The sequence below is a fragment of the Daphnia carinata genome, chromosome 3 (assembly GCF_022539665.2).
Source record: "Daphnia carinata strain CSIRO-1 chromosome 3, CSIRO_AGI_Dcar_HiC_V3, whole genome shotgun sequence".
In the NCBI taxonomy this organism is placed as follows: Eukaryota; Metazoa; Arthropoda; class Branchiopoda; order Diplostraca; family Daphniidae; genus Daphnia; species Daphnia carinata.
Window position 1 is genome coordinate 4341612 of NC_081333.1, and position 23491 is coordinate 4365102.

General features: G+C 40.8%; 6 protein-coding genes across 8 annotated transcripts; 3 read left to right on the plus strand and 3 right to left on the minus strand.

The window, feature by feature from the left end:
* Positions 1–543: 543 nt before the first annotated feature.
* Positions 544–1992, plus strand: LOC130693154 (serine/threonine-protein kinase/endoribonuclease IRE1-like). Its single transcript, XM_059494823.1, has 5 exons — positions 544–844; positions 904–1373; positions 1447–1606; positions 1689–1694; positions 1746–1992. The coding sequence occupies exons 1-5, from the start codon at positions 612–614 to the stop codon at positions 1990–1992; spliced, it is 1116 nt and encodes a 371-aa protein (XP_059350806.1). The 5' UTR covers positions 544–611.
* Positions 1993–3443: 1451 nt separating this feature from the next.
* On the plus strand, positions 3444–4582 carry LOC130693141 (syntaxin-18-like). Its single transcript, XM_057516267.2, has one exon. The coding sequence runs from the start codon at positions 3599–3601 to the stop codon at positions 4547–4549; it is 951 nt and encodes a 316-aa protein (XP_057372250.1). The 5' UTR covers positions 3444–3598; the 3' UTR covers positions 4550–4582.
* LOC130693143 (uncharacterized) lies at positions 4562–5590 on the minus strand. The gene is made up of 2 exons (XM_057516270.1): positions 5429–5590; positions 4562–5361 (listed from the first exon to the last, which is right to left on the minus strand). Exons 1-2 carry the CDS (start codon positions 5529–5531, stop codon positions 4691–4693), a joined length of 774 nt encoding a protein of 257 aa, XP_057372253.1. The 5' UTR covers positions 5532–5590; the 3' UTR covers positions 4562–4690.
* Positions 5591–5831: 241 nt separating this feature from the next.
* On the minus strand, positions 5832–8120 carry LOC130693149 (ubiquitin-conjugating enzyme E2 R2-like). The gene is made up of 6 exons (XM_057516276.2): positions 7543–8120; positions 7396–7482; positions 7231–7328; positions 6885–7026; positions 6735–6822; positions 5832–6662 (listed from the first exon to the last, which is right to left on the minus strand). Exons 1-6 carry the CDS (start codon positions 7717–7719, stop codon positions 6535–6537), a joined length of 720 nt encoding a protein of 239 aa, XP_057372259.1. The 5' UTR covers positions 7720–8120; the 3' UTR covers positions 5832–6534.
* A 160-nt stretch (positions 8121–8280) lies between these two features.
* On the minus strand, positions 8281–18159 carry LOC130693148 (long-chain-fatty-acid--CoA ligase ACSBG2-like). 2 transcript variants are annotated; one of them, XM_059494339.1, is made up of 20 exons: positions 18010–18159; positions 14169–14271; positions 13224–13366; positions 12825–13154; positions 12610–12737; positions 12457–12545; positions 11895–12076; positions 11604–11758; positions 11297–11492; positions 11064–11165; positions 10850–10996; positions 10632–10700; positions 10395–10531; positions 10293–10337; positions 10035–10200; positions 9773–9910; positions 9559–9708; positions 9298–9438; positions 8880–9180; positions 8281–8790 (listed from the first exon to the last, which is right to left on the minus strand). In XM_059494339.1, the coding sequence occupies exons 3-20, from the start codon at positions 13362–13364 to the stop codon at positions 8720–8722; spliced, it is 2688 nt and encodes an 895-aa protein (XP_059350322.1). In that variant the 5' UTR covers positions 13365–13366; positions 14169–14271; positions 18010–18159; the 3' UTR covers positions 8281–8719. The 2 variants fall into 2 exon arrangements, with proteins under 2 accessions (XP_059350322.1, XP_057372258.1); XM_057516275.2 differs by lacking the exon at positions 18010–18159 and adding an exon at positions 14651–14899.
* A 515-nt stretch (positions 18160–18674) lies between these two features.
* Positions 18675–23439, plus strand: LOC130693130 (uncharacterized). 2 transcript variants are annotated; one of them, XM_059494341.1, is made up of 5 exons: positions 18675–18834; positions 19023–19132; positions 20589–21030; positions 21590–22038; positions 22269–23439. In XM_059494341.1, the coding sequence occupies exons 2-5, from the start codon at positions 19080–19082 to the stop codon at positions 23302–23304; spliced, it is 1980 nt and encodes a 659-aa protein (XP_059350324.1). In that variant the 5' UTR covers positions 18675–18834; positions 19023–19079; the 3' UTR covers positions 23305–23439. The 2 variants fall into 2 exon arrangements, with proteins under 2 accessions (XP_059350324.1, XP_057372235.1); XM_057516252.2 differs by lacking the exon at positions 18675–18834 and having other exon boundaries at positions 19053–19132; positions 20527–21030.
* Positions 23440–23491: the final 52 nt, after the last annotated feature.

Here is a 23491-nt window from a genome sequence, read left to right on the forward strand (position 1 = left end):
TACCGGCATGATACATACCACTGGTCTCTCGCTCTTTTGGTCTCAGGACATGCACAACATGGCTTAAGTTTTTTCACACCCTCATCAGCAGGAGTTTTTTCTTTATCTTCACCTTTAGGCACAGATACTGGTTGTTCTGACATTTTATTTCACTTTAAAAGTATTTGAAATTTTCCAATCAGATGTGTCTCAAAAACTTCGATGTGACTGTGATCTGCTAATCGTCTGCTAAATTTTACGTAATTTGAAATTCTTTACAATACTAGAGCAGCGCCTCTAGTGAGAAGACCTAATACTGCGGAAGCGAAAAAGCAAATGTTAGTATTTCAGCAAACGGTTATCGGCAATTCCAATGCTATAATATCAGTTGGCTCATCGTTTGCCCCTGTTGATCAAGCTTTCAAAAAGTTTATCAAATCACAGATTAAAAAGACGAAGTTATCTGCCATATAGCAGGTAAAGGGGCGCTAAAGGTTTGGCTACATATACCGCCTTCAACTTTGACTATACTCAATTCTAAAAATGTTTTCGTTCTCTCTGAAACATTCACAAGTGTTTCAATTCTCTTACGCTGAAAAGATTTAAATTTACTTGTAGTGGGTTCCAATGGTATGGAGTCGTCGAGAGAAATCGGCGATACGGGTATTACTTACTCGAAAAACGCTGTGCTAGGTACAGGCTTTTTTGGGGATGTTTATTGTGGTTGTTTCAACGGCGAAAATGTTGCTGTAAAAAAAATATTAAAGCGTTCGGAAAAAGATGTCCGCGAATGCAATCTGCAAATTAAACTTGATCACGAGAACGTTTTGGCCATTCGTAAAGTGGCAGAAGATGAAGATTTTCGGTATTTCCATTCCTAATTTTCTATTTATTATACTTTAATAACTAGTCATTTGCATTCAGGTATATCGTGCTGGAACTTTGTGCGGGAACCCTTGGAGAAGTCATTGAGAAAACGTACAAAGGCCCAGACTTGCCGCCTGACCAAGTTGTTCTGTACGAAATCGCAGATGGCCTTGATTACATCCACGGAAAGAAACTTGTCCATCGCGATGTTAAACCTGATAACATTTTAATTTCCATGTCTGGTCAAATGAAATTATCGGATTTCGGATTAAGCAAAAAAATCAGCACACGGAACACGTGCTCGATGAGTGGACTTAAAGGAACCCTTTTATGGATGGCACCAGAGCTGAGGAGTAATAACGAACCCAATAAAGCAACGCCTAAATGTGACATCTTCCCGTGTGGTTGCGTCTTTTTTGTTTTCCTTACGCGTAAAAATGGTGGTATTCATCCGTTTGGCGACAAGAATGGCGATCACATCGAAGTACAACAGAATATCCGTGATGGTACACCAGTTAACCTGGATGGTAGGATCAGTTTGACTATCTAAAAGTTAGGCTATGCGGGTATCTATAAAATTCTACCAATAATTATTCACAGTATTAAGAGGTGATCATTTTGCTGCTGATGTCATTCGAAAAATGATAAAAAAAGATCCGTCGGTTAGAATCGCTTTGGAAGAGGTTAAACGCTCGTTTCAAGAACTCGAGAGAAAAACGTATCCATTCCTCCGTTTCTGCTGGAATCAAGTTACCAACTGGTAAAGATCAAGTTTGGCGTAAGTTTTTCATTTTACGTTTTTTTCATGAGACATTGGTTGATTTCTGCTTTTCATACAACAGGAACCTGTAATTCCGGCAATGAAGGTTTTATTTAACATAGTAACCCGACTACTCCAGAAACCCCAGCAACCTAAGTAAATCCAAGAAATCCAACAACGCGAATGACTTAAGCAATTCCCGCTACCCCAGCAATTCCAGCAACCGCAGCGACTTCAGCAATCCCAGCAACCCAAGCAACCCCAACGACTCCATCAACCCCAACGACCCCAGCAACCATAGCAATTCCAGCAACCATAGCAATTCCAGCAACCTCAGCAACACGTGCCACCCCGGCAACCTCAGCGTTCACAGTAAATCCCGATAGCTGCGATCGTATAGTAGCAGTTCTGATAATAAAGACCAGCGGCACAATCGCGTCAAAGCTCTCGACCACCACAGAAGAAAAGGTTAATTGCATTGCGTATTTTGACCCATTTACGAATATGGTTATTTCCACCGGTGCTGAAGTCCCTCTGCCAGTCGTGGTTATTCCACCCAATGCGACGTCCCCTGCAATTAGGGACACGGGTGCTATATCGCGGCGCGGTTGGCGAAATAACCGTGGGCAAAATTGTACCAGTCATAGGCAGGACTTCGGCTCTAGTAAGTTTCAAGATGAATTGAATCAGATCTTACAATCCATCTTAGAAAAAGGGTTTTCTCCTTGCAGTTTAAACATCAAATTAACCTGCCTGGATTAATAATTACACTTTTTGTTTTCAACCACAATGGGCTCTTTCCATAATTCTCAGCTAATTTGAAATTTCAAGAAGCTTTTTTGCAGAGCTAATCATTAAAGGGCCAGTCTGATCTCACAATTGTCTTCAATACTAAGGGAGTCTTAACTGTCAGTATTGTCATGATCAACATACTTTACCAAAAGAAAACACCAGTAATGATCAGACTTACCAAAAATCAGGGTAGGTAGCAAGTGGAATCGGTTGAGACGGAAATCGCCTACAACTGAAGTTGCCAAAGAGTTTTTGGCAAATCATTTGGTGGCCAGCGATTGCACGTTACAAGTTTGAGATGATTTGTTTGTTACTCCCGGCCATATAGTGGAAATACTCGATGAAACTGTGCCTGTTAAAAAAAAAATCGTCAACCAAACAGACAAGAAAAATTATTCTCGCACAATGAAGAAAGTACAAGCTTGCGTTATTTTTACAACTAAACATTATGTACTATACACATTATTATACCCCACCATAGTAACAACAATAACTAAACGGTTTAATCACAGAAAAGTTTCGTATTCACGAAACCAACTTAAAAACAGAACACCAACACACGCCGTTACAACAAGCCAACCACAAAAGGCCAATAGGTTATTGGCTGTGGAATTTGATAAATAGTTATAAAATGTCCACAAGTTTGGCCAAAAAGAATATTCAGTTCCCTATTATTGATCAAAACAATCAGATTTCCCTATTCTAGTCAAGCAGATCTCATAAATATCTCATAAATTTCATATTGGATTGCAGGTAAACAAGTTATGACTTACATTACACATTTGACATGTTTTCTATCGCCGAAGACGACCTACACTAAAGACGATCACAGTAAGCACCTCTACTTTTTGTATGGCTAAGAAAAACGCAGAAGTACGATACTTGACAACTGTTCTGAGAGAACATTACCTTTCGAGTAAACTCGAAACTTGAACTTGTGCAAGAATAGCCGCCCATCAACAAGCCTCTTAGGCTCTGACCATTTCGAATGGCAGTGGTTGTGGCCTCAGAATTTAAAAATAAACGCTAGATGGCGTAGTGCTTCAACAACAAACTGGTGTGACGTATGAAGTGGGCCAGTGTTGACCAGGGGAAAGTGCTACATGCTTGGCAATCACTTTTGTAATGGTGAATAAACTGACCGTAACAAGTCTGTATTCCAACGAAGACAAATCCTCAGTAGAGTGATAATCATCCACCATGATGGATATAACGTCGCTATTCAAAGCATCAATCAAGACAGTCCGGACACGCAATAAAGCTCTGGGATTAAACAGCAAACCCGAGGACCCAAACCGTATATTTCCACGGCCGTCGAAAGACTTAACCAAGTTCCAGACAAAAGCGAAGGAGATTGTCTCCAATGTAGCCAAGCTAAAGGAGTTTTTGACAGAGAATCGTAAGGCATACCTAGACACAAGTGTCCAACTTTTCAATCAAGTTCCCAAATTAAGTCAAGCAGATCGTGCAGAATTTGATCACACCACTCAACTTATTATAAAAACAAGCAATCAATATTTACAAGAACTAAAGAGAGAAAATGCTACTCATAGTCATGCTAATAGTCAGACAAAAGAGCACCGCACAATTGTTATTAACAGCATTGAGCAATACTTCAAATCAGTATGTAAAACTTACAGCGAGTTGAAGGAGTTGTACTCAAAGCGACAACATGAACTTAATAAAGTCACAAAGCTTGAGGGAGATGGCATGACAGGTTTCAGAAAATCCAGCTTAGGACTTGAAAGTCCCAGTGACAGCCCAAGGATCTACTCCAGCTACGATGATGATCACCAAAAAGCTGATGAAGAAAAAATAAATTTTACTGTAGCTGAAGTTCAATTGTTTGAAAAGGAAAATTCGCTTTTGTTCAACGAACTCAATAGTCTAACTGAAGAAGTCAATCAGATTCAAGGACGTGTTGTCAAGATTGCCGAGTTACAGCAAGTTTTAACAGAAAAAGTCCTCGATCAAGAAAAGGACATTGAACGTATCGCCACCACTACCGTCTCAGCTACTGAAAATATTCGTGAGGGTAACGAACAACTTCGACAAGCTCTTCAAAGTAACTCTGGCTTCCGAATCGCCATCCTCTTCTTTATTCTTGTCCTTTTCTTCTCCATTCTTTTCCTCGATTGGTATAATGATTGACCAATAGATAAATAAAGTTATATACTGACTGTATTTGTAGCTCATCGACTATCACAGTTTCTTGTTTAAGATCCGTTAAAATTGACATAGTTTTGGCCAAGGAACTTTTAAGCCATGACCATGAATTTATTAAAAGATTGACTAACTGTTACCAATATTGCTAATCATCTTGTAGCCAAAATAGATGGCCGCAACTGTAGGAACAACTATTAAAGCAAAGTTGCAGAACTTCTTTAAAACTATACGATTTGTGCTGATGGTCCTTATTATCTTGTTATTCATTCTAAAAACGGTCTTACTTTCTTCAATCAATTTCCACTTGTCTTCTTCTCCGAGTTGAGCCGCAATAAGTTCCATGGCGTCAACCATTTGTTTCTTCAGTTTGAAAATCGGAATATCCCCAAAATCTGTGACGGATTCACCTGGTTGCTGATGGTTATTGGCACTGGTTGATTGGAATTTTAAACTAGCTTCTAGAGATCGCTTCTTGCGCAGGATTTGTCCGCCGGAAAAAAGGCCCATAAACAAGTGATAAATGTAGGCAGCTAACATGTAAGGGTTATCTCTTTCTAGGCAGGTTAGATAGTCAATATAGGCAGTGACTGCGCCATTTGGCTGATAGATGTTTTCAAGCCATTGTGCTCCATAATAGAAACACAGGTCTTCTTCAAATGCTTTGGTTCTTCTCATCCCTTTTATATCCAATTCACTGAGCAGTGTATGGCTGAGACGATCTAAGGCTTGTTCAAGGAACTTGAAAATTTCATAAAAGCACAATAGCCCCTCAGCCCAAATTGAGTTGTCACTCATTGCTGTAAATACATCAAATAAAATTAAGAGCTACAGTAATTGATATGAGAAAGTTATTTGTTCAAATACCTATTCCAAGTTTTGCATTAACTAGGGCATCACTAATATCATGGATCTCCCTGGTTGCTTTTCGCATTTGCTTCGTAAATTCGAGTTTTCCTTCCATTGCCATTACAAAAATGAGATGTGTTATGTCAGACGTCTTAAATAAGAATTCGAAACCAAGAAGAGACACCACAAAGCCTATTTGTAAACAACGCTCGAGAAAAATCCATTGCACTACTCTACGATTTACAGAAGCCCCTTCTTTGACGACTTGGACGGAAGTCAGCAGAAATGTTGCAATTTCAATTCTTAAGTTCTTAACTTAATTACTTTTCTAGATTTTAAATTTTTTCTGAACTTTTAAGTCTAAGCTAAGTTTCTAATCTGTTGCGCACTAAAACAAAAATAGTTCTAAAGTCTAAACGCATAACGCACTAGATGACATGTATTTTCGGTGAAATCCCACAGAGTAAATAATAGAGGACAAGAATACCAGCACAAATACAAAAAAGAACTCGAAGAGAGACGTTATTGAATAGCCATTGGGTTCATTATTTTTATTAATTTTTTTTTTCAATTTTGTTCTCTTCTTTTTGTCTTTTTTTCTCACAAAAATTTTCTTTGCTCAAAACGGGGAGGAAATTAGTTTTTTTCTTTTTTAAAACTGTAAACCAGTCTCTCCAAAATCCATCGATACTCACCAAGATAAGGTGATATTTACTAATATATATACGGGCGGAACGACGAAACACGAATGCGTGTCGAGGTCAGTATAAAGGGATCGACTGAAACCAAGAGGGAAATTCATCATTATTTTCGTATTCTGATTTTTTCGTGGGAGAGTGGGGACCCCATCCGCTCAGAGCAAATCTTTAACCTTCAAAAAAAAGAAAAGAAACCGAAACCTTATGTGGGCTGTTTCGATATTAAACTAAGAAACTTCCACAGAACTTTTATATCCGAACACTAATCACTTTACGTCAGCAAGAAAAAACAATGAAGGTGGTTTAAGATGTGTTGTGGAAGAATGGGAGTGTGGGGTGGGACAGTGGTGAACGAATGTTGAATTCCAAATCAGGAGAAGGGGTGGAGGGCGGTGGCATTAAGAGATCCGTGGGGCTAAGAATCACTTAAGCGTTCTCGTTTCCGCTATCGTCAGCTCCATCGGCATCGTCGTCCTGATCGACATAGTCGGAATCCTCGTCATCCAGATCGTAGCAGTCGTCGTAAAAATCATTCATATCCAGAGATTCCGTCACTAGAAAGATTAGCAATACATTGAAAGGCTTGCACCAGAAGAGGATCTCCATAAAAGCTAAACAGATAATACCTGGAGGTTTGGACTTGATGCAGTAATCCTCTAGGGTCAGCGGGACCACTACATTGTCTTTATCTGCCTCTGCTCGGGAACCGGCCACCTAACAAAAACCAATTGGTTGAAATTGGACGGTTGAGAGCAGTGAGTGTGTACAATTCACACCTGTTTCTTGATGATATTGGCATACTCGGCATCTTTGCCTTTCGAGTCCTTCCATCTGCGGTACATGACCGAGGCATCAACGTTGGCCGGACTGAATGTGTTGGGCTCGTTAAATAGAGATATCACCGAGAGCAATATTGTTCTGTTGGTACGAAAGAAAAAAAACAGCAAATAATGACTGGAGAACAGGTGAGTAATTGGGAAGCATTGCTAGTATTGCTAGCATAGTAACACCACACAAGCATTGCACCTTTAGTTATGACTGCTTAAGTGGTGCTTTCAGTTTACATGTGTGTACAGTTCTATTGACTATGTAATATTCCAATGATTACAAAAATTTGCTTACCTAACATTCTGAGTAGGGTTCCACCTTTCGCAGGGGAGCTCTCCACTTTGAGGGTCATCTACCGGGGGGTGAAGGATAGAAATGCACAAATCTCCATTCTGTGTTAAGCAACCCAAAAATACAGGTTTAACTAAATTTCAAGATTTTAAGTTTCTTCTATGTTACCTCATAAACATTTGGGTGCCAGACTTTGGTCAAAAATCTCATCGAGGGAGGTGAGTAAGGGTAATCGGGTGGGAACTTGAGCTGAGCCTGTAAAACAAAAGAGAAAACTTTGGAATGAGAAAGTGAGTCGGAGATCTACACAATTACCTTGAAGTAACCTCCTTGGTAGAGGGTATCTGGTGGGCCAAAAATGGCCACTTCCCAGTCAAAAAGCACATCTTCGTTCATCAATTTGACTCTGAATCCTTCAACAGGCTCTTCCTGAATGCTCTTGTACTCCAAGGCCAGGGCCCTGACAGCGCTACTGCTGGGCTGGGCAGCCATCTTCTCTTGCAAGTTTATAGAAAAAATAACTAGAAACTTCTTGTCTCAATACAACTGGTGATGGGATGAGCACAACGTAATTGAAGAATAAAATAACAAGGAATACTCGGAAATATCCGAGCTGCGATTAATTCCTTTGTTACTCCTGGCGACGTGATGTATACGACGACACACAAGGACAGGAAACTTAAGAGCTCTGTTTCATATAGACTTTCAACAATAACTGCAACGTTTTGAGCGAGGGGAAAAATTGGAAACCAGAAAACGAAATAGAAAATATGGGTAATTAAGACACGAAAAAGAAAACCGAGCACAGGCCAATAGATTTCCTCACAGTGGGACTTTTTTTTAGTGTTTGTTTCTACGTTTCTCTGGTCAGACCAGCTATTTTCCCTTCCCCCCAGTGTAGTTAAGTATCGATACATATAGCCTTGATGATAATCGATATTGAAATAACGACGTCACGACTTTCACCCTTGATTCGACTAACATGTTCATTCCTTTTACCTCAACTTCAACCATTCGTAGACGAAAACCGATTCGAAAACTTTATTTTTATGATCTGCATGTGCAACATTGTATTCAAAAACGGATAAATGTATAACAGTTTCTCAATAGGGATTTCTTGCAACGTTATGGATTTGGAGATGGGGAAACAAAGCTTGGTCATGGATAAACTGTCGAGAGGAACACGTAGTAACTAGACGAATTGCATGTAATTTTTTTAGGTAGTAGCAGCAGCAGTATCGACATCATTGCAACATTCAAGACGACACTATTGAGCAACCTCTGACGTCTTTGGCGGACTAGAAACCTTGGAACAAAAAGAGAAAACAAATATAAACCCCCAACATGTGATACAGCACCCAAATTTCCTCCCCACGCCTTTATAGGTGAATGACGCAGGTCCCCTAAAGGAAAACAACAAAAACAAGATTTTATAAAGGCTCCAGATCTTTCGTTAATTCGATATCCCCAAAATGGCAGATCGTTTAAAAATTCAGTAAAAACGTTCGATGACGTCAGCATATTTTTTGGCAACATAACTCCTCTTTACTTTCATAGTTGGACCTGAATCGAATCGACCAAAATAACAGAATTAAACGATTTCACACCGATAAACCGTGAAAACGGCTAATGGCTATTATTATTATAAGTACCAAGTTCTCCTCCAGGAATGGAGAAATCGACGGGCAATATGGTCCATTTTTGGACACGTTGAGCCGCCGAAATGGCCTTGCGGTTTGCCCGTTCGATGGCAGCGTCGATCGCTTTAACAAATTTGACAGCTTCAGCATCTTGCCCAGTCACGGCACCCGCTGGAACAGCCATGCCTCGTTCTGCCGCACAGATGACGTCCGTCACCGTTTCGGCCAGCGAGAGGCCATACTCTTCACACTGATCCCGAGCCGGCCGGGTCAAAATGGGCAGCGGCTCTTGCGTGTCTGAATCCACTTCCGTCTGCAGCAATAAAGAAACCAAAATTAAAACCGAATCAAATGAAAAAATTCCGTTGTTCAAATTAGATCAGGGCCTTAATCGATTCTTTCGAAACGAATTTTGTTTTTCTCCAGTTACCCTGAGAGTAAGGAGAACGGAGAGGAATTTGCGTCGATCGCCAACCACCATGGCCTGACTGACGATAGGTAATTCCGCTTTAATATTGTCTTCAACGAGAACCGGAGCCACGTTTTCGCCTCCGGCCGTAATGAGAATTTCCTAAAATTGCCACGACCACCGAAGAAAATGAGCCAGAAACGTAAGAAAAATATTTAAAAAAAAATAAAATTAATAATCAACACGATGTGATGGATGAGGCGTAGAGAAATGTCTACATACTTTAATTCGTCCTGTAATGTAGATGAAGCCAAACTTGTCCGTGTGACCAACGTCCCCGGTGCTGAGAAGGCCATCATCGTCCATAACAGACGACGTGTTGCCAGGGTCATTCAAGTATCCCATGAAGACGTGCCGCCCAACCATCAAAATCTTGGTAAGAACAAAAACAAATCGTAAAAATTCTTTGTGTTCTAAAAATAAAAGAAAACCCAACCTCTCCATTGCCGTCCTTGTCCGGGTTAGCAATCTTGGTGGTACAACCGGGCACGGATTTACCGGCACAGTTGAGATGGAAGCCCTTCGTGACGTTGTTGATGGAGTGCGGTCCTGTAGACTCGCTCATTCCGTAGACCTGGAGAATAACATAAAACCATAAAAAAAAAAACTCGAGCTGCCGCCATACTCCCCCCCCCCTTTCTGTTGTTGCAAGTCATAATAATACGTTACTTACATATATATATGTCTGTATACCATACCTCCATGATAGGAATATCCAGACTCATAAAATATTCGGCCACTTCGTTCGAGAGAGGCGCGGCGCCCGACAGAACCAGTCGTGTTCTATCCAAACCCAGTCCTTCACGCACTTTTTTGAAGACTAGAGCATTCGCCAGGGAATATCCAAACGGTTTCGAAGACCTCCTGCGTGTCATTGAAAAATAAAAAAATCCAGCCTTTTAGTTTCGACAATTTCTCTTGATTTAGTTGTAAAAAAATGTTTTGGCAGTCGTTACCCTTCCATTCGGCGCCGATTATAGGACAACCCGACTCGTTTCGCCCTAGAAAAATGTGCTAGACTCAGGTCAGGAATTTTAATTTAAATAATTTTAACGAACCAAGTGGCAATCGTTCTTTTCATGCCCGTCGTCTGTTTGCCAACCGCTTGCATTTTCTCGTAGATTTTCTCCCAAACGCGAGGCACACCGAAAAAACACGTGGGCCTCACTTCACGCAACGTCTCCGCCAAACTGCCCTGTATATTTTAAAGCATTATTATTTTAATGACCGCCGTATCAAAAGAAATACAACCGATGAACGGTTTGACTTTTTAAAAATAAAGAAATACAACTCGCCTTCAAAACATCGGGTTGGGCAAAGTAGACCGTCCCGCCCATGGATAACGGAACGTAGATGTCGGTAATCTGAGAAAATAAGGAAAAAAAAAGTTTAAAATTGCCGAGCCATTTACTAATGGCACACCACGAAAACGCGGCACCCGTAATTAAAAAATTTAAGGTAAGAACAAAATTCGTGTGCCAGACAACTAAAAAGCTATTTGTTAAGTACATACCTGCGCTGCAACATGACTGAGCGGCAGGTAACTGAGGAACGTATCCTTGCCGTCGCGAATGTTCATATAAGTGGCCAGGGCGTGGGAAGTCCAAGTCAGGTTATCGTGGTTCAGCATAACGCCTTTCGGTGGTCCCGTCGTACCAGACTGGTAGAAAAAAAAAGCGGTAATTTAGTTGTCCCGGAAACGAAAAATATCAAGTCTTTAAACTAACCGTGTAGATTAGTGTACAGCATTGATTGACGGCCATCCTTTTTAAACGATCCTCGTAGACGTTGTCAGGCGTGGCGTTGCCCAAATGCATCAATTGAGACCACTACAAGAATTTTGAGAATATAAAGGAAGATATAAATAAGCGCACGACTTGCGGTCGTTTTTGAAAAATGCGTCGTTTTTCTTTGGAGTATGATACGAAAAAGAAAAAAAGGTGTGTATAAGTCAACTGACGGTGATGACTCCTTCGACGTGCGGTTTTCCGGTGTACTGGACAATCGCCTTCAACGTCGGAATCTGGTCCTTGATCGAAAGGATTTTCTCAAGTTGTTTTCGGTCCTCGACCACGATGATGTCGGCCTGCCCATTCAGAGCGCAGTGTAGACACGCCTCGGCCGAATTGGTGGTGTAGATGCCGGCGGCGAAACCGCTAAAAAAGAAACAAAAACATAAATCAAATGTGCATCATTGACACGAACCTACCAGAAATGTGGAATAAGAAAAAATGGGTCAAAGTAAAAAAATGTAAATAATAACAAACCCAGCATGAATGGCGGCCAAATCGGCTATGATCCACTCGGGTGAATTAAAACCCAAGATGCAAACAGAATGGAAACGCTCCAGCCCCAAGCGGATGAAAGCCTTGGCACAGACGGTCACATCATGCAGGTACTGCTTATACGTCCACTTGATCCACTGTGATTCATTATCCCACGGCCGTAACAAAATGATTACATAAAACAAAAAGTGAAAGTTTTGATTTAATTCCAATCATAGCGAAATTCGTATTACTATAGGTGAATAAATAATATCCATAAATGGAAGTACGTACCTTTCCATCACGTTTGACGCAAAGCGCGAGATGATCCATATGTCTGGCTACGGTACGTTGCAGTAAGGTCGGCACCGAGAGCGGTGGGATCGAACCCATACCTCGTTCATCAATCTTGAGCTTGACAGCGCCCGTCGCCGTCGTCGCCGTGTTCGAATCGGCCGGGAAAAGTTGGTCGGGACCTAGAAAAAAGAACAAAAAATAAGAAAAACCTAGGCCAAGGGTGAACCACCACCATAGTTGAGGTCGTTTTAACAGCACGCTCAAGTCTCGTTCGTTACAATCCACACGAATTTGATTATTAACTATTACGAGTAACAGAAAAGAAACACATTGTCGTTTCAAGGCCCCGTCGTTACTAACTCGTTTAAGACACGATGTCATCGCTATTTTCAAAAGAAAAAAGCCTTTTAAAAAAATACACATATTTAAATACCTGGAGGCCACGTGTCTACAATGATGAATGGCTCTTATCAAAGCCTCCGTTTTCAACTAACCTCTTTATTAACTCTCCCTGACCGAATATGGTTGGCACAGGAAATAATACTCAATGTCTCCATACCTTTAATTAATTCCTTCTGTGGTTGACGAATCTCGACAGCAACTGGCTTTGATTCGCTAATTTCCAAAACACTTCCCGTCCTTTTTTTGCTGTAAAAAAAAGGTTGTGCCTCATTGAAAAATTCTAAAAAAAAATTCTAAAAATATCTCGTACCCCAAATCAGCGCAATCTTTGGTGACCTCAGCACTGACGATTGACGGCAATGGAGTGCTGTGCAAATGTTCCAGCAATCTATGTTCCATCTTACTTGGCGGCGTGATATTAATCACAGTCGTTCCACTCTTTTGGTGTGCAAAACCGAAACAAATGTTTAAGCAACGCCCAATCACAAAGTGGGTCTACATTCCCGAGAAAAAAACATGGAATACCTTTTTGGTCGTGACGGTCATGTCGACCGGTGCAGCAATATCAGCAACATCGTTGGCAGCGGCCGTCATGTTGGCCATTATCTTGATGCTAGAAGAATCGACGTCCAATTGAAAGCCGCTGTCTTCACTCTCTATTCCATTGTTACTATCCTGTTCGTCTTTGACCATCGTCAAATCCCAATCAGACCCTCTGGATTTCGATGAAAGTAATACAACACGTTTCGAGTCGCCTGATGGAACAATCGTGTGAATAAGTGGATCCTCGTGATGAATTCGTCTTGATTCAAAAGTCGTTTTGTTATTCATTTCACTGATGACGTCGCCGTAAGCCTAAAAGAGAAAACAGTTTCACACTTGCCCAATTTTCTTGGAAAATATTCTTCTCATTCATCATCTCACCTGTTTTCGGCGTGGAGTCATCTCGACAACAGAAGACATTGGCTGTTGGCCCTGTAATGAAAGGTCGGCTGCTGAAATAGCGTCTGCTTGATCGTGACTTGACGTCAACGAAGGCATGCTGCTCAACTGCTGCCTGGACATGCCTGTTTTATTGTTGTTTTCGGTAGAGGTGAAATGTACAAAGAAAAAACCGCAGAATCAGATCGTGACACGCAGGAAAAAAATCACAACACTAAAGAATACACAAAGATAGAGAACCTCCCGCAGTGTAAACACATGGGAGAGCAGAAAAATTAAATAGCCAAAAGAAAAAAAAATTATAAAAAATGAGCTTCGATCTCAATTAAACGTTGATCGCCCACCAGGTGGAACAACAATAACATCTAGAAATGAAAAAAAAAATGTTCAAACCGAAAAACTTTCCCCGCTTAAACGAAAATGGGCGTATGACGCCAGCACGCAATACAACAAAGATTCCCACAAAAATTATTATAAAAACAAATCCAATTGTGGGATTAACACTTTAAAAAGTGGTAACGGGACAATGCAATCACTGTTAATGTTTTTCTTTGTCGATTGGATTAAACCTCAATAAAAAGCTGAGACGACATTTTCTTTTCTTTCACCCGACCCAAAAAAAAGTCAACAACGAAACAATAACCCGCAAAAACCTCAACACCTCAAGAACCCACAATTGTCCATTTTCCGCCAATTCACTCTGGCCAGAAAGAAAAAAGACAAGCAGCTGAGGAACTTCAATTAAAAATAGTAGACGCGTGGTTGAATAATAAGTACTGAGATCGGTTACGATCGTTAAAACAAAGAGACCGTAACGCGGGAACTCGATCCTCTTTCATTCCACCATTTTCTTTCTTTTTTTTTTACGAGAAAAACACCTGTACACAAACATTCATGTGCTTTTTTTTAAATGAAAGGTTTGCTTACCTGAAGAAAAAAGTAAAGAATCACCAAACGAGAAAACGTTGTATGGACTTGTTTCGCACGACGTCAAGCTCTGTTGATCTTTCTCCACAACTGGCAAGTCTCTCTGAAAACATAAAAAAGAAAGAAAATTTATTAAAATTGCATCAACACTAGAAAAACATGGGAGAAGCACTTAAAGGCTGGGTAAATAATAGGGGGGTCGGCCATCTTGGATTTCACACACTTGCGCAAAACAGGTAGAGACATAAAAATGAATAAAAGAAATTCGATCGGCCATATTTCTTTTCTGAAAGCTTATAACGAGGTAGAGAAATTGTAAAACAAAAGACGTGACGAAAAAGGCTAACCAAATATTAAACCACATATGGGTAGATTAATGCCCTATGGCATCACAAAAAAACCCCACGTGGTCGTCACATAAATTTCAACCTACTGACACACAAATTGATTGGGAGGGAAAAAGGATTTTTCTTTTTACTTACTCAACAATTGGGTGATGCTCCTTTGCACGTTTACTTAATCGATCACATGCAAACCAAAAAAAAAAAAAATGAAACGACAACACACAAATGAATCCAAAGTTTAGCTGACCGATGCTGCTGACGCAGAATCCCGCAGCGCGTGAACGTGTTCTTTTTTTATCTTGGGAAATTCAAGAAAAAAAATAACAACGAACAGCGTATGCTATCTGGACGGGATTCCGACTAGGACTGAAGGCAAGAAGAAATTTTAAGTGGTTATGAAAGGGCTCTCTGTTTAGGAGCCACTCACAGATTGAGGGGGGGAGAAAGAACTTTTTGGCGGTTCTTAAACTTAATAAGCTCCGAGCTACGTTGCACATTTTTCAATCACAAATTAAATCGTTTGTTTTATTTTATTTTTTGTCGCCTTATTTTTTTTGTTGCCAATCCCCGCCAAAATGAATTTCCAAAAATGTGGAAGGAGGAATGGTTAAAAAAAGAAAATGAAATGAAACATTTTATCCCTTTCAATTTGACTCAGCTGATTACGGGCCTGACACGTGTCGATGCCCGTTGGCCAAACGAACAAATCGACTTGAGAAAATCGGTAGAAAGGGTAATTTCCAATTGCTACTTTCCATCCTAACGACCCCATACAAGGCGTCTCTTTCAATTGGAATTGGAAGTAAAGAGTTTATTTTTCTTTTTCAATTATTTTTTACGACGTGTGAGGTCGCCACTAATCGTCAGACACGATCACGTCTGCTAGTGAGACTCAAAAGACGAAAGTGATTGTATACAACTTGATTTCGATATCGTTTCAGCTTGCAGTTTTGCCGACAAATGCATACTTTAACGCATCTTTTAATAGTCGTCGGCATTTGCACTCAATGACGGCATGAATGCAAGAATATCGAAATAAAAATGCAGTTGATTACAGCCAACCACATGAGCTATGTAAAATGATGGAAAACTGGAAAGTCATTGCTCGTAAATCAAGTCAAGCGTGGACTCAAAGAGGAGACATTTTGTAACGGTTGTACGTTTTCACTAGTTCGCCAGCTCAGTTACAAAACTTGATTTTCCATCATAGTAGATAATGTTAGCCTGTAGTAAAACGTGAAACAATTTGAACACAAGAGAGAGAGAACGGAATGCGTACGATACGAATCTTTATGAAAAAATACAAACAAGTGCCGAGAGCCGAAAGAATATGGAAATTTAGCAACCATCACGAAATGAAAATCAGATATAATATTAGGACAATTTTGTGAAAATATTTCGCCGAATACGAAACGTTTTTCTTCTCCAAGTGGCGTCCTTCTGTGCACAACAATAACGGAATTCCCTTCACCTTCTCCGGCCATGCCTATACACCTTTCATTCAGGTGAGATTCCCGCAGGGGCCTTCTTCTTGTAGTTACTTTTTTTAAGAAAAAAAACTAGAAGATATTTTGAGATATCTATGAGAGGGGCGGGTCAAGGCTCGTCAGGTTGATTTGCATTGAGCCGACAACTCATATTTATGACTAAATAAATAAAAAAGGAAGAGTACTTACAACTATTGAGATGGGAAAACAAAAAGAATTTTGGCAAGTTGATTACTAAAAAAAAAAAAACTTTCTCTTGATGGGCAAACAAAAAAAAAATGCAATTTTCTAGAATGTGTTTTGTATACACCTTGACTCAATGCGATGATCCTCTTTGTGTATCGAACTTTTCAATCAGATAAGCGAAATGAGGAGCTATATATTTCCATAACGATTATTTCAATCGGTATATAGTAATAGCATGAGCGTGCGTGTATAGCTCCTCTATTGTTGTATACATATACAAAAGAAACTGTGTGTAGACCAGATTTTCTAGACACTAAAAAGCCGAAAGGCACAAACTTCAAATTTTCTTGGATATTCAAAATAATGATGCTCGGGCTGACGAGCAAAAAAAAAAAACAGCAGCAAAAAAAGTTCATTGATTTGAAAAAAAAAGGCAATTTCACCTGTGGACTCATTTTCTAAAAGGAGAGCCGACAGAAAAAAAGCAAATCACACAGCGCACCTGCCGGTTGAAAAACAAAATGTATAATGAAGTTTTAACTGATTCCGAACGCCATAATAATATGGGAACGCAGGATTGTGTGCAGTATATTACGCTAATGACGTCAACACACACGACAGATGGTGGTTGACGAAGAAAACAACAAAAAATGTGTGTCTCTTTCTGTTGGAAAATTGCACAGAAAAGAAAACCAAAGGGTCAAGACCTTCCCTGAATTTTGCCACGGCGATGATGACGCACGGTCCAAACACCATCTTTCTCACTCCTCTTTAACCATTTTTCTAATCTAATCGGATGTTCTATGACACACATTTTATAAAGCAATTGTTCTTTTTTTTTCTAGTCACGTCAACAAGAGTTCTTTGCCAACACGGATGGCCTCGAGCTGCTGAAGAAGATGTTCCTCAGGTAATTAGATGGCTTATACTGCAGGTGCGTCGTGCTTCATATAGATGACAAGAGCTCTCAAGTTTTATTATTGCTTTTCTTTTACAACTCTAGTGATGCTTTTCTTTTGAGTTAGAAGAATATTAGAAGATTGGGGTGAAACTATTTGGCGCACAAGCTACTGCCCTAAAATGATTCACACACTAAAAAATGGCGGACTGAGCAAAATGATTTTTTTGGCTAGATGGAACTGAGGTCTCAAAAGGATGTTGTAAATATTACGTTAGTCCCTATGACAGGCTGAAATATTGGAAACAAATCTTAGCAGCTGTGGATATAAATCACTTACATAGTCGTATTGTCCTTAAAACTGAGTCTTTGTGTAACGGGTTTTTACTGCGTCGGACGTAGTCTACCTTCGGAAAGGTAGGAAGAAAATAACACAACTCATTAAGGCAAGCCCGTCTCATTGATATGCATAACCATTCTGTTATACTTGCGTGGAACAGTAAAGTAGAAACCAGTCTTCTAGAAATGACGTCACGTAATGAAATGCAAGGCGGATAAATAGGGATCTACAAGCAAAATCGGAATGAAATTAAGGTTTTTTTTCCCATTAACAACTTAAACTAGGGCGACGGGATCTCAATGGCACCAGTTTTTGTTTATACTCAGAGGGTGACTTTTGAAAAAGAGTTGATATTACGCAATCACGCACTCGTTTACATTTTCAAATCATTTGCTACTTTACATTCGAGCGTAAAATGAGGCAAAAAACTGGAGGGAATTTGTGCTGATCAGTCAACTGACTTACTAATCAAAGGGTGGCCCAATGTCTAATATTTTCCTTATGCATTGTTGCATATTAATGAGACTGATATATCACTTGTTTGTTGTTTTTTTTTTTTTGTTTTAATTATTTTTTTTGCATTTACCTGGTTGTTGGTAGGTGAAATTTATTTGATGATGATGGAAGACGCCCAGCACGGTTGGATAGACGCGTTCCAGCAGATAATTGGAGGTCAACGGAAATAAACAACAAAAAAAATTATTGTTTTTTTTTCAACAATTTTCTTCTGCTACGTTTTCACCTCAGATACAACACTGGTAACACGATATGTTGAGGAATTCAAAAAAATAATAATAATTGCACAGGTGGATGTGATTACACGCGGATGCTGTGGGCGCTTGTTTGGCACAAGCCCTCGTGTTTTGAAAAAAATTCGATTACTATACACCGGAACGAAAAAAAAAACGAGACAAACAACAACACCCAAAAAAAAAAATTAACCAACAAGGAAGGTAACGTATGAACGGCGGCACTGGAAAACAAAAAATGTTGCGTTCTTCAGGGTATTTTTTATTATGATATTCTGAGACAGACACAAGTGGCGATGGTTCCATTTATATAGTGAAGCATAGCCCCGCGGGCATAGCACCAGAGCCATCTAGCGGCCAAATATAACAATGGTTTCTTTTTACTTATTTATGATGGATTGGACAATACAAGAGGAGGATGTGCGGCGCTACCAAAAGTTCTACTAAGCGCGCATGATCGAAACCGGACATCCGGTATGTGTTCAACTCACCGTGACAATCGCACACGACACCCAGGGCCCAGCAACAAGCTCCTCACCGTTGGCTATCCGACAGTATATAATTTGGCTTGTGAAGGTAGAGTTGCTTCATTTCTAGTAGTTTCACGTCATCCGACAAGAACCCCTTCCCACCATATTCGCTTGTACGGACACAGAAAGACAGTAATTAAAAGCCAAGGCGTGTGTTCTGATTTTTAAATTATGCGTATCACCTTAACATAGAAAAATTGTTATTGATCGAAAACAGAAGGAAATCAGGGTATTTTGAATGCACTTGCAATAAGCAAAAATATCCCTCATTTTCATTTCCGCGTCTAATATTGTAACCTTGTTTCTTATTCTTTTTTAAGCAAAACAAAAAAAAAGGTGGACACGGTGAGAAGGGGAGGGCTGGGGTTTTTTTGTTTATGGAACTACCGGCTTTCGAGGAGAAATGCATTTGTCAAATCTGCACATGCGGGTAAGTCAAAACATTTGCCTCTTTTCTTTGACAATGTCGACTGCCTTACGTGTTGGACGAAGTGTAAATTCACTCTGGGAGGAGGGTGGACTTACCAAAAATAGGAGGAAGGTCGTTCATACTGGCAAGACATTTCTGGATGATCACGAACTAGCCACGATGGCCTCTCATGGACTCTGCGTCCTCGTGTAAATGTCATCTGATCTCTTGAAAGATACGAGAAAATTCTTCCTCTTTTAGTTGTACAAAAAAAAAAAAATGGTAGCAAACTGCGTTTTATCTGTTGGGTGCGAGATAGAAACATTAGACCTTGTCACTTTCTCCTTTCGACCTCTTTCACTGCCCGCCTCAGTAACACAGAAAAAAAAAAGAGATTAAATTTAATGAATTTATCTAGTCACGTATAGCACATGTGCTATGATAAAAGTTAATTTTCAAGTCCGGTACCAGCTATTTGTCTACACATTTGGAAAAGATCAATGACGAACGGGAGGGGGATGTAACATAGTTTGATCAATATTTAAAGACAGTGATAGATAAGGAGGTGGGGGAGTAAAAGCTACCTTACGTTTGAAAGTGGCTTTTATGTGTACTTCATAAACACTAGCCACTGTGGTCCAGCACAAGGGGTGGGGCATTTGATTGAGAGAAAAACAAAAAAAGAATCCCCCCTTTCTTGTGTTTTATATTACAGCTGACACACGTCCAGACTTGTTATGGAACGATGGCGAGTTGGTGACCATTTCTAAAAGAAACGATACAGAAATACAAGGATTTTTTTTGTTTACTGCCGAGAGGGTGGAATTCTTTTGGATCACGCACGGTAAAGGAGAGGGCATCACGCAAACGTATTTTCATGCTTTGCGTGACACATGATGATGATGACCGCGAGAGAGGGGAAGCAAAAAGTTTCGAACTGTTTTTCTTACTCGGTAGTAGCCTATATATTTTTTTCTCGTTGAAAAGAGAAATCCGTAAGTCAATCATTTCGTTCTCCCCCCCCCCCCCCCTCGTCATGTGACTCGTCCATGTCCTAATTCAATTCGACAAGTTTTAACCAAATTTCAATGTTTTAATTCGAAATGACTACGTTTCGGCATTGCAATAGCCTCGATTATTAACCACTACATTTAAAAAATAATTAGATTTAAAAAAGAAAGCAGCTAGATCAAACTTACCAACGGCAACGTAGTTACATGGTTACAGATCAGTCAGAAAATGTAACCAAAGTCCAGCAGAGTCAGGGTCATCGTTTGCTGGGGGCAATCATTGATTTATCGGTCCCAGCGAAGGATCAAAGTTGATTAATATTCTATCAATAGACGAATAGATTGTCTATGCAGCAGAGTCATGTACGTGTGAATGTAAAAAGAGAGAGAAATGTAAAAAAATAGTCTCAACAGACTGATTGAATTTCATTCGACTATCGGCTGGATCGGCATTCGGATGACAACAGACGCCATCGTTGTCGCAAACACCCACAACAAGCAACCTTGGAAATTGGACCTGTTACCCGATCTGCCGAATTGTTGATGAATTCCAGTCTGGCCCAAAACGACTACGCCCTGCCGGCCAGAGCAGCCGAACGGCCCGTCATTAAGAAGCTGGTGGACAATTTGCAGGTAGGCGGGCCTGGTATCACTATGGAAGCCAAGCCATCGCTCAGGACGGATTATCCGGAATTTCAAGTCAAGAGACCCGTCATCCATCGATTGGTTGATCAACTGAAGACGTCAGGTGGCGCGGCCAGTGATGGCGAATTCGCTGCAACGACGCTCAGCCGAGATCAGTACAGGCCGTTCAGCAACGTCAGGAGGCCAGAAGGTGGTCGAAAATTGCGATCCTCGTTGAAAGTCAGAGGCAACCTTGACGCCGTGTCTACAAGTCATGATTATCAGGTATACTCAAATGTAAATAATCGAACCAAATGACCTCACCCGATCGGAGAAAATTCTTTTTAAATGCCACGAAAACGTTCAATTTCTTGGTCCAAAATAGCGCAATCCGAACAATGGGCTGACGTGTTTGAAAGTAGGGAAGTTCAATTTGGGTCAAGTTCAAATTAAAGCTGATTTTTATGCGCAATTCCGTGTGCAATCAGCCCCTCGGGCTTGGCAACCGATCCATCAGGGTCTTTTGAGTTTTTTGTTCTATCCTGTAGGGCCATAGGCTATCTGAATCGTCTACGTTTGGAATCAACCGCCAATCAATCCAAAACAAATCAGAACAAAGACAAACAAACCAAAAAACTAATAATAATAATAAAGGAAATGGTTAAATTGATACACTAGTCGACCTCGTCCTACTCTTACACCATCAACCGGTTCACTTCCACGTCGCATGTTTTTTGATAACTCGAGTCAATCAGTTCAAAAAAGGATCCCGCTGACGAACTAATAAACATAATTAATAAAAGAAGTTAATTGTTTTTTATTTGTTTACCTTTTAAATTACAAGGATCACGAGAATTACGTCCGGCCAGCCAATCACCGAATCCCTGACAGCATTCAAATAGATGGCGGTAATGTTGCCGATTCCTCCGTGTCCAACGCTGATTTCCGTCAATTCAGCGTGGAGCGGCCAACGATCCGTCGGCTTCAAAGTTCGTTGAAAATCCCTGCTGGATCGATGGAGCAGAATCAGTCGCTGTCTCAAGCCACCTACAAGGAGATGCCCGTTTCGCGGCCCAAACGCCACCTACTGGCCGATCAGATCACTACCGGAGGAAACGGACAAGAAATGGCTAAAGCTGGGCATTTGCACGAAGACTACAGGCAATTCGCGGCCGAGCGTCCGGTCATCAAGAAATTGCAGGACAATCTGGCCATACCACACTTGGCTAAATTCGAAGCGCACAATGTCGATTATCCGGAACACGCCGACTACGCCAAACCCATCCGCAAAAAGTATACATTATTTTTTATTACACTTTCTCCTTTTTTGTTTGTGGTTTAGTTCAAACACCCGCCCCTTTTTAAGGTTTTGTTTGAAGCAGAGAGTTTACCGATTAGATTTAACTGCTTTGTTTACTGTTTTTTCTTTCGACACATCCGAAATGTTGGAATAGCGTGTGCGGATCCATCGAAGCTTGTTGCATTTATCCTTTCCTTTTTTTTTTGTGTGTGGAAAATAATAGGATGGAAGACACGTTAAAATTCAGCGGATCCATGGAGCAAGCCTCGCAGTCACGCAAGGATTACGTGGAGTTTCACGCTGAGCGACCCGTCATCAAGAAACTGCAGGACAACATACCCGTGCATCCGTCCAACGGCTACACAGACGGGCAGCAACAGTCGACGCAGAGGGACTACGGGCAAGTCGAGTCCAAACGGCCCATCATCAACAAACTGCACGACAATTTGAAGATGGAAGGCGACGTCGACTTGCAAACGGCCTATCAGAAATCCTACGTCCAAAAAGCCGATCCCGTGCGTCCAGAAATTAAGCGCATGCACAGCACGTTGGCCGTCCCAGGAGGAGATTTCACTACGGAATCCGTAGTCAAAGCGGATTATCCGGAACATCGGGTCCAGCGACCGACCATCGCCAAACCCGTTGGTCAGTTGCAGAGTCACGATTCATCTTGGGGTAGTAATGGGGCATCCAGACCAGCAGCCGGAATTCGTCGAATGAGTCAACATACTGACGCTCCAGCGGGAATGAATTATCTTCAAGCGGGACCAAACATGAATCGCGTCCGCCAGATGGAATCTTCAATTCATTTCGGATCGGGTAATTCGCCGGCAATGATGAGCGAAGCTCAGGATTCGTTTATTCCGCTGGATGGCGCTCTAAAGAGTCAATTGATGAGGCCGCGTACCAGCAATCGACTGCAAGATTGGAACGTTAGCGAACCTACTGCTAGAGGTCGGAATCGAATGAATGCTGCCAACAATAATATGCAACAATCACCGCCAATGACCAGGGACCAAGTAGTTGCCCAACAGGCGAGGAGGAAGCATCAAGCGACCGAATCATCGTTGTCGTTGAATCAGGGCGGACAACCGGCCAACGAGACGGACGGATCTCTTTACAAAAAGAGCTTCACGTTACCGGCAATCGAGCCGTGTCCAGCCGCTGTGCTGCATGTGGATGACAAATCAAATTATGAGTTCACTAGAGAATTACATAATCATCGTTTCTATCGGCCCATCATTAACTCGATGGGTTGATAATTCAAATGATTTTTTAATTGATCCCCATTTAGAAATGACATGATCATTAGTTTTCCATCCTAAAAAAAAAAGTAGTGAAGAATCTTCAAGTTTTTAACTTTTCAAAAATACTTTTCCGTATTTCCTGCTCTTTTAAAAAAAAAAAAACTTCAATCGCCTTTTGACTTTCGTCTGCTCGATGTTT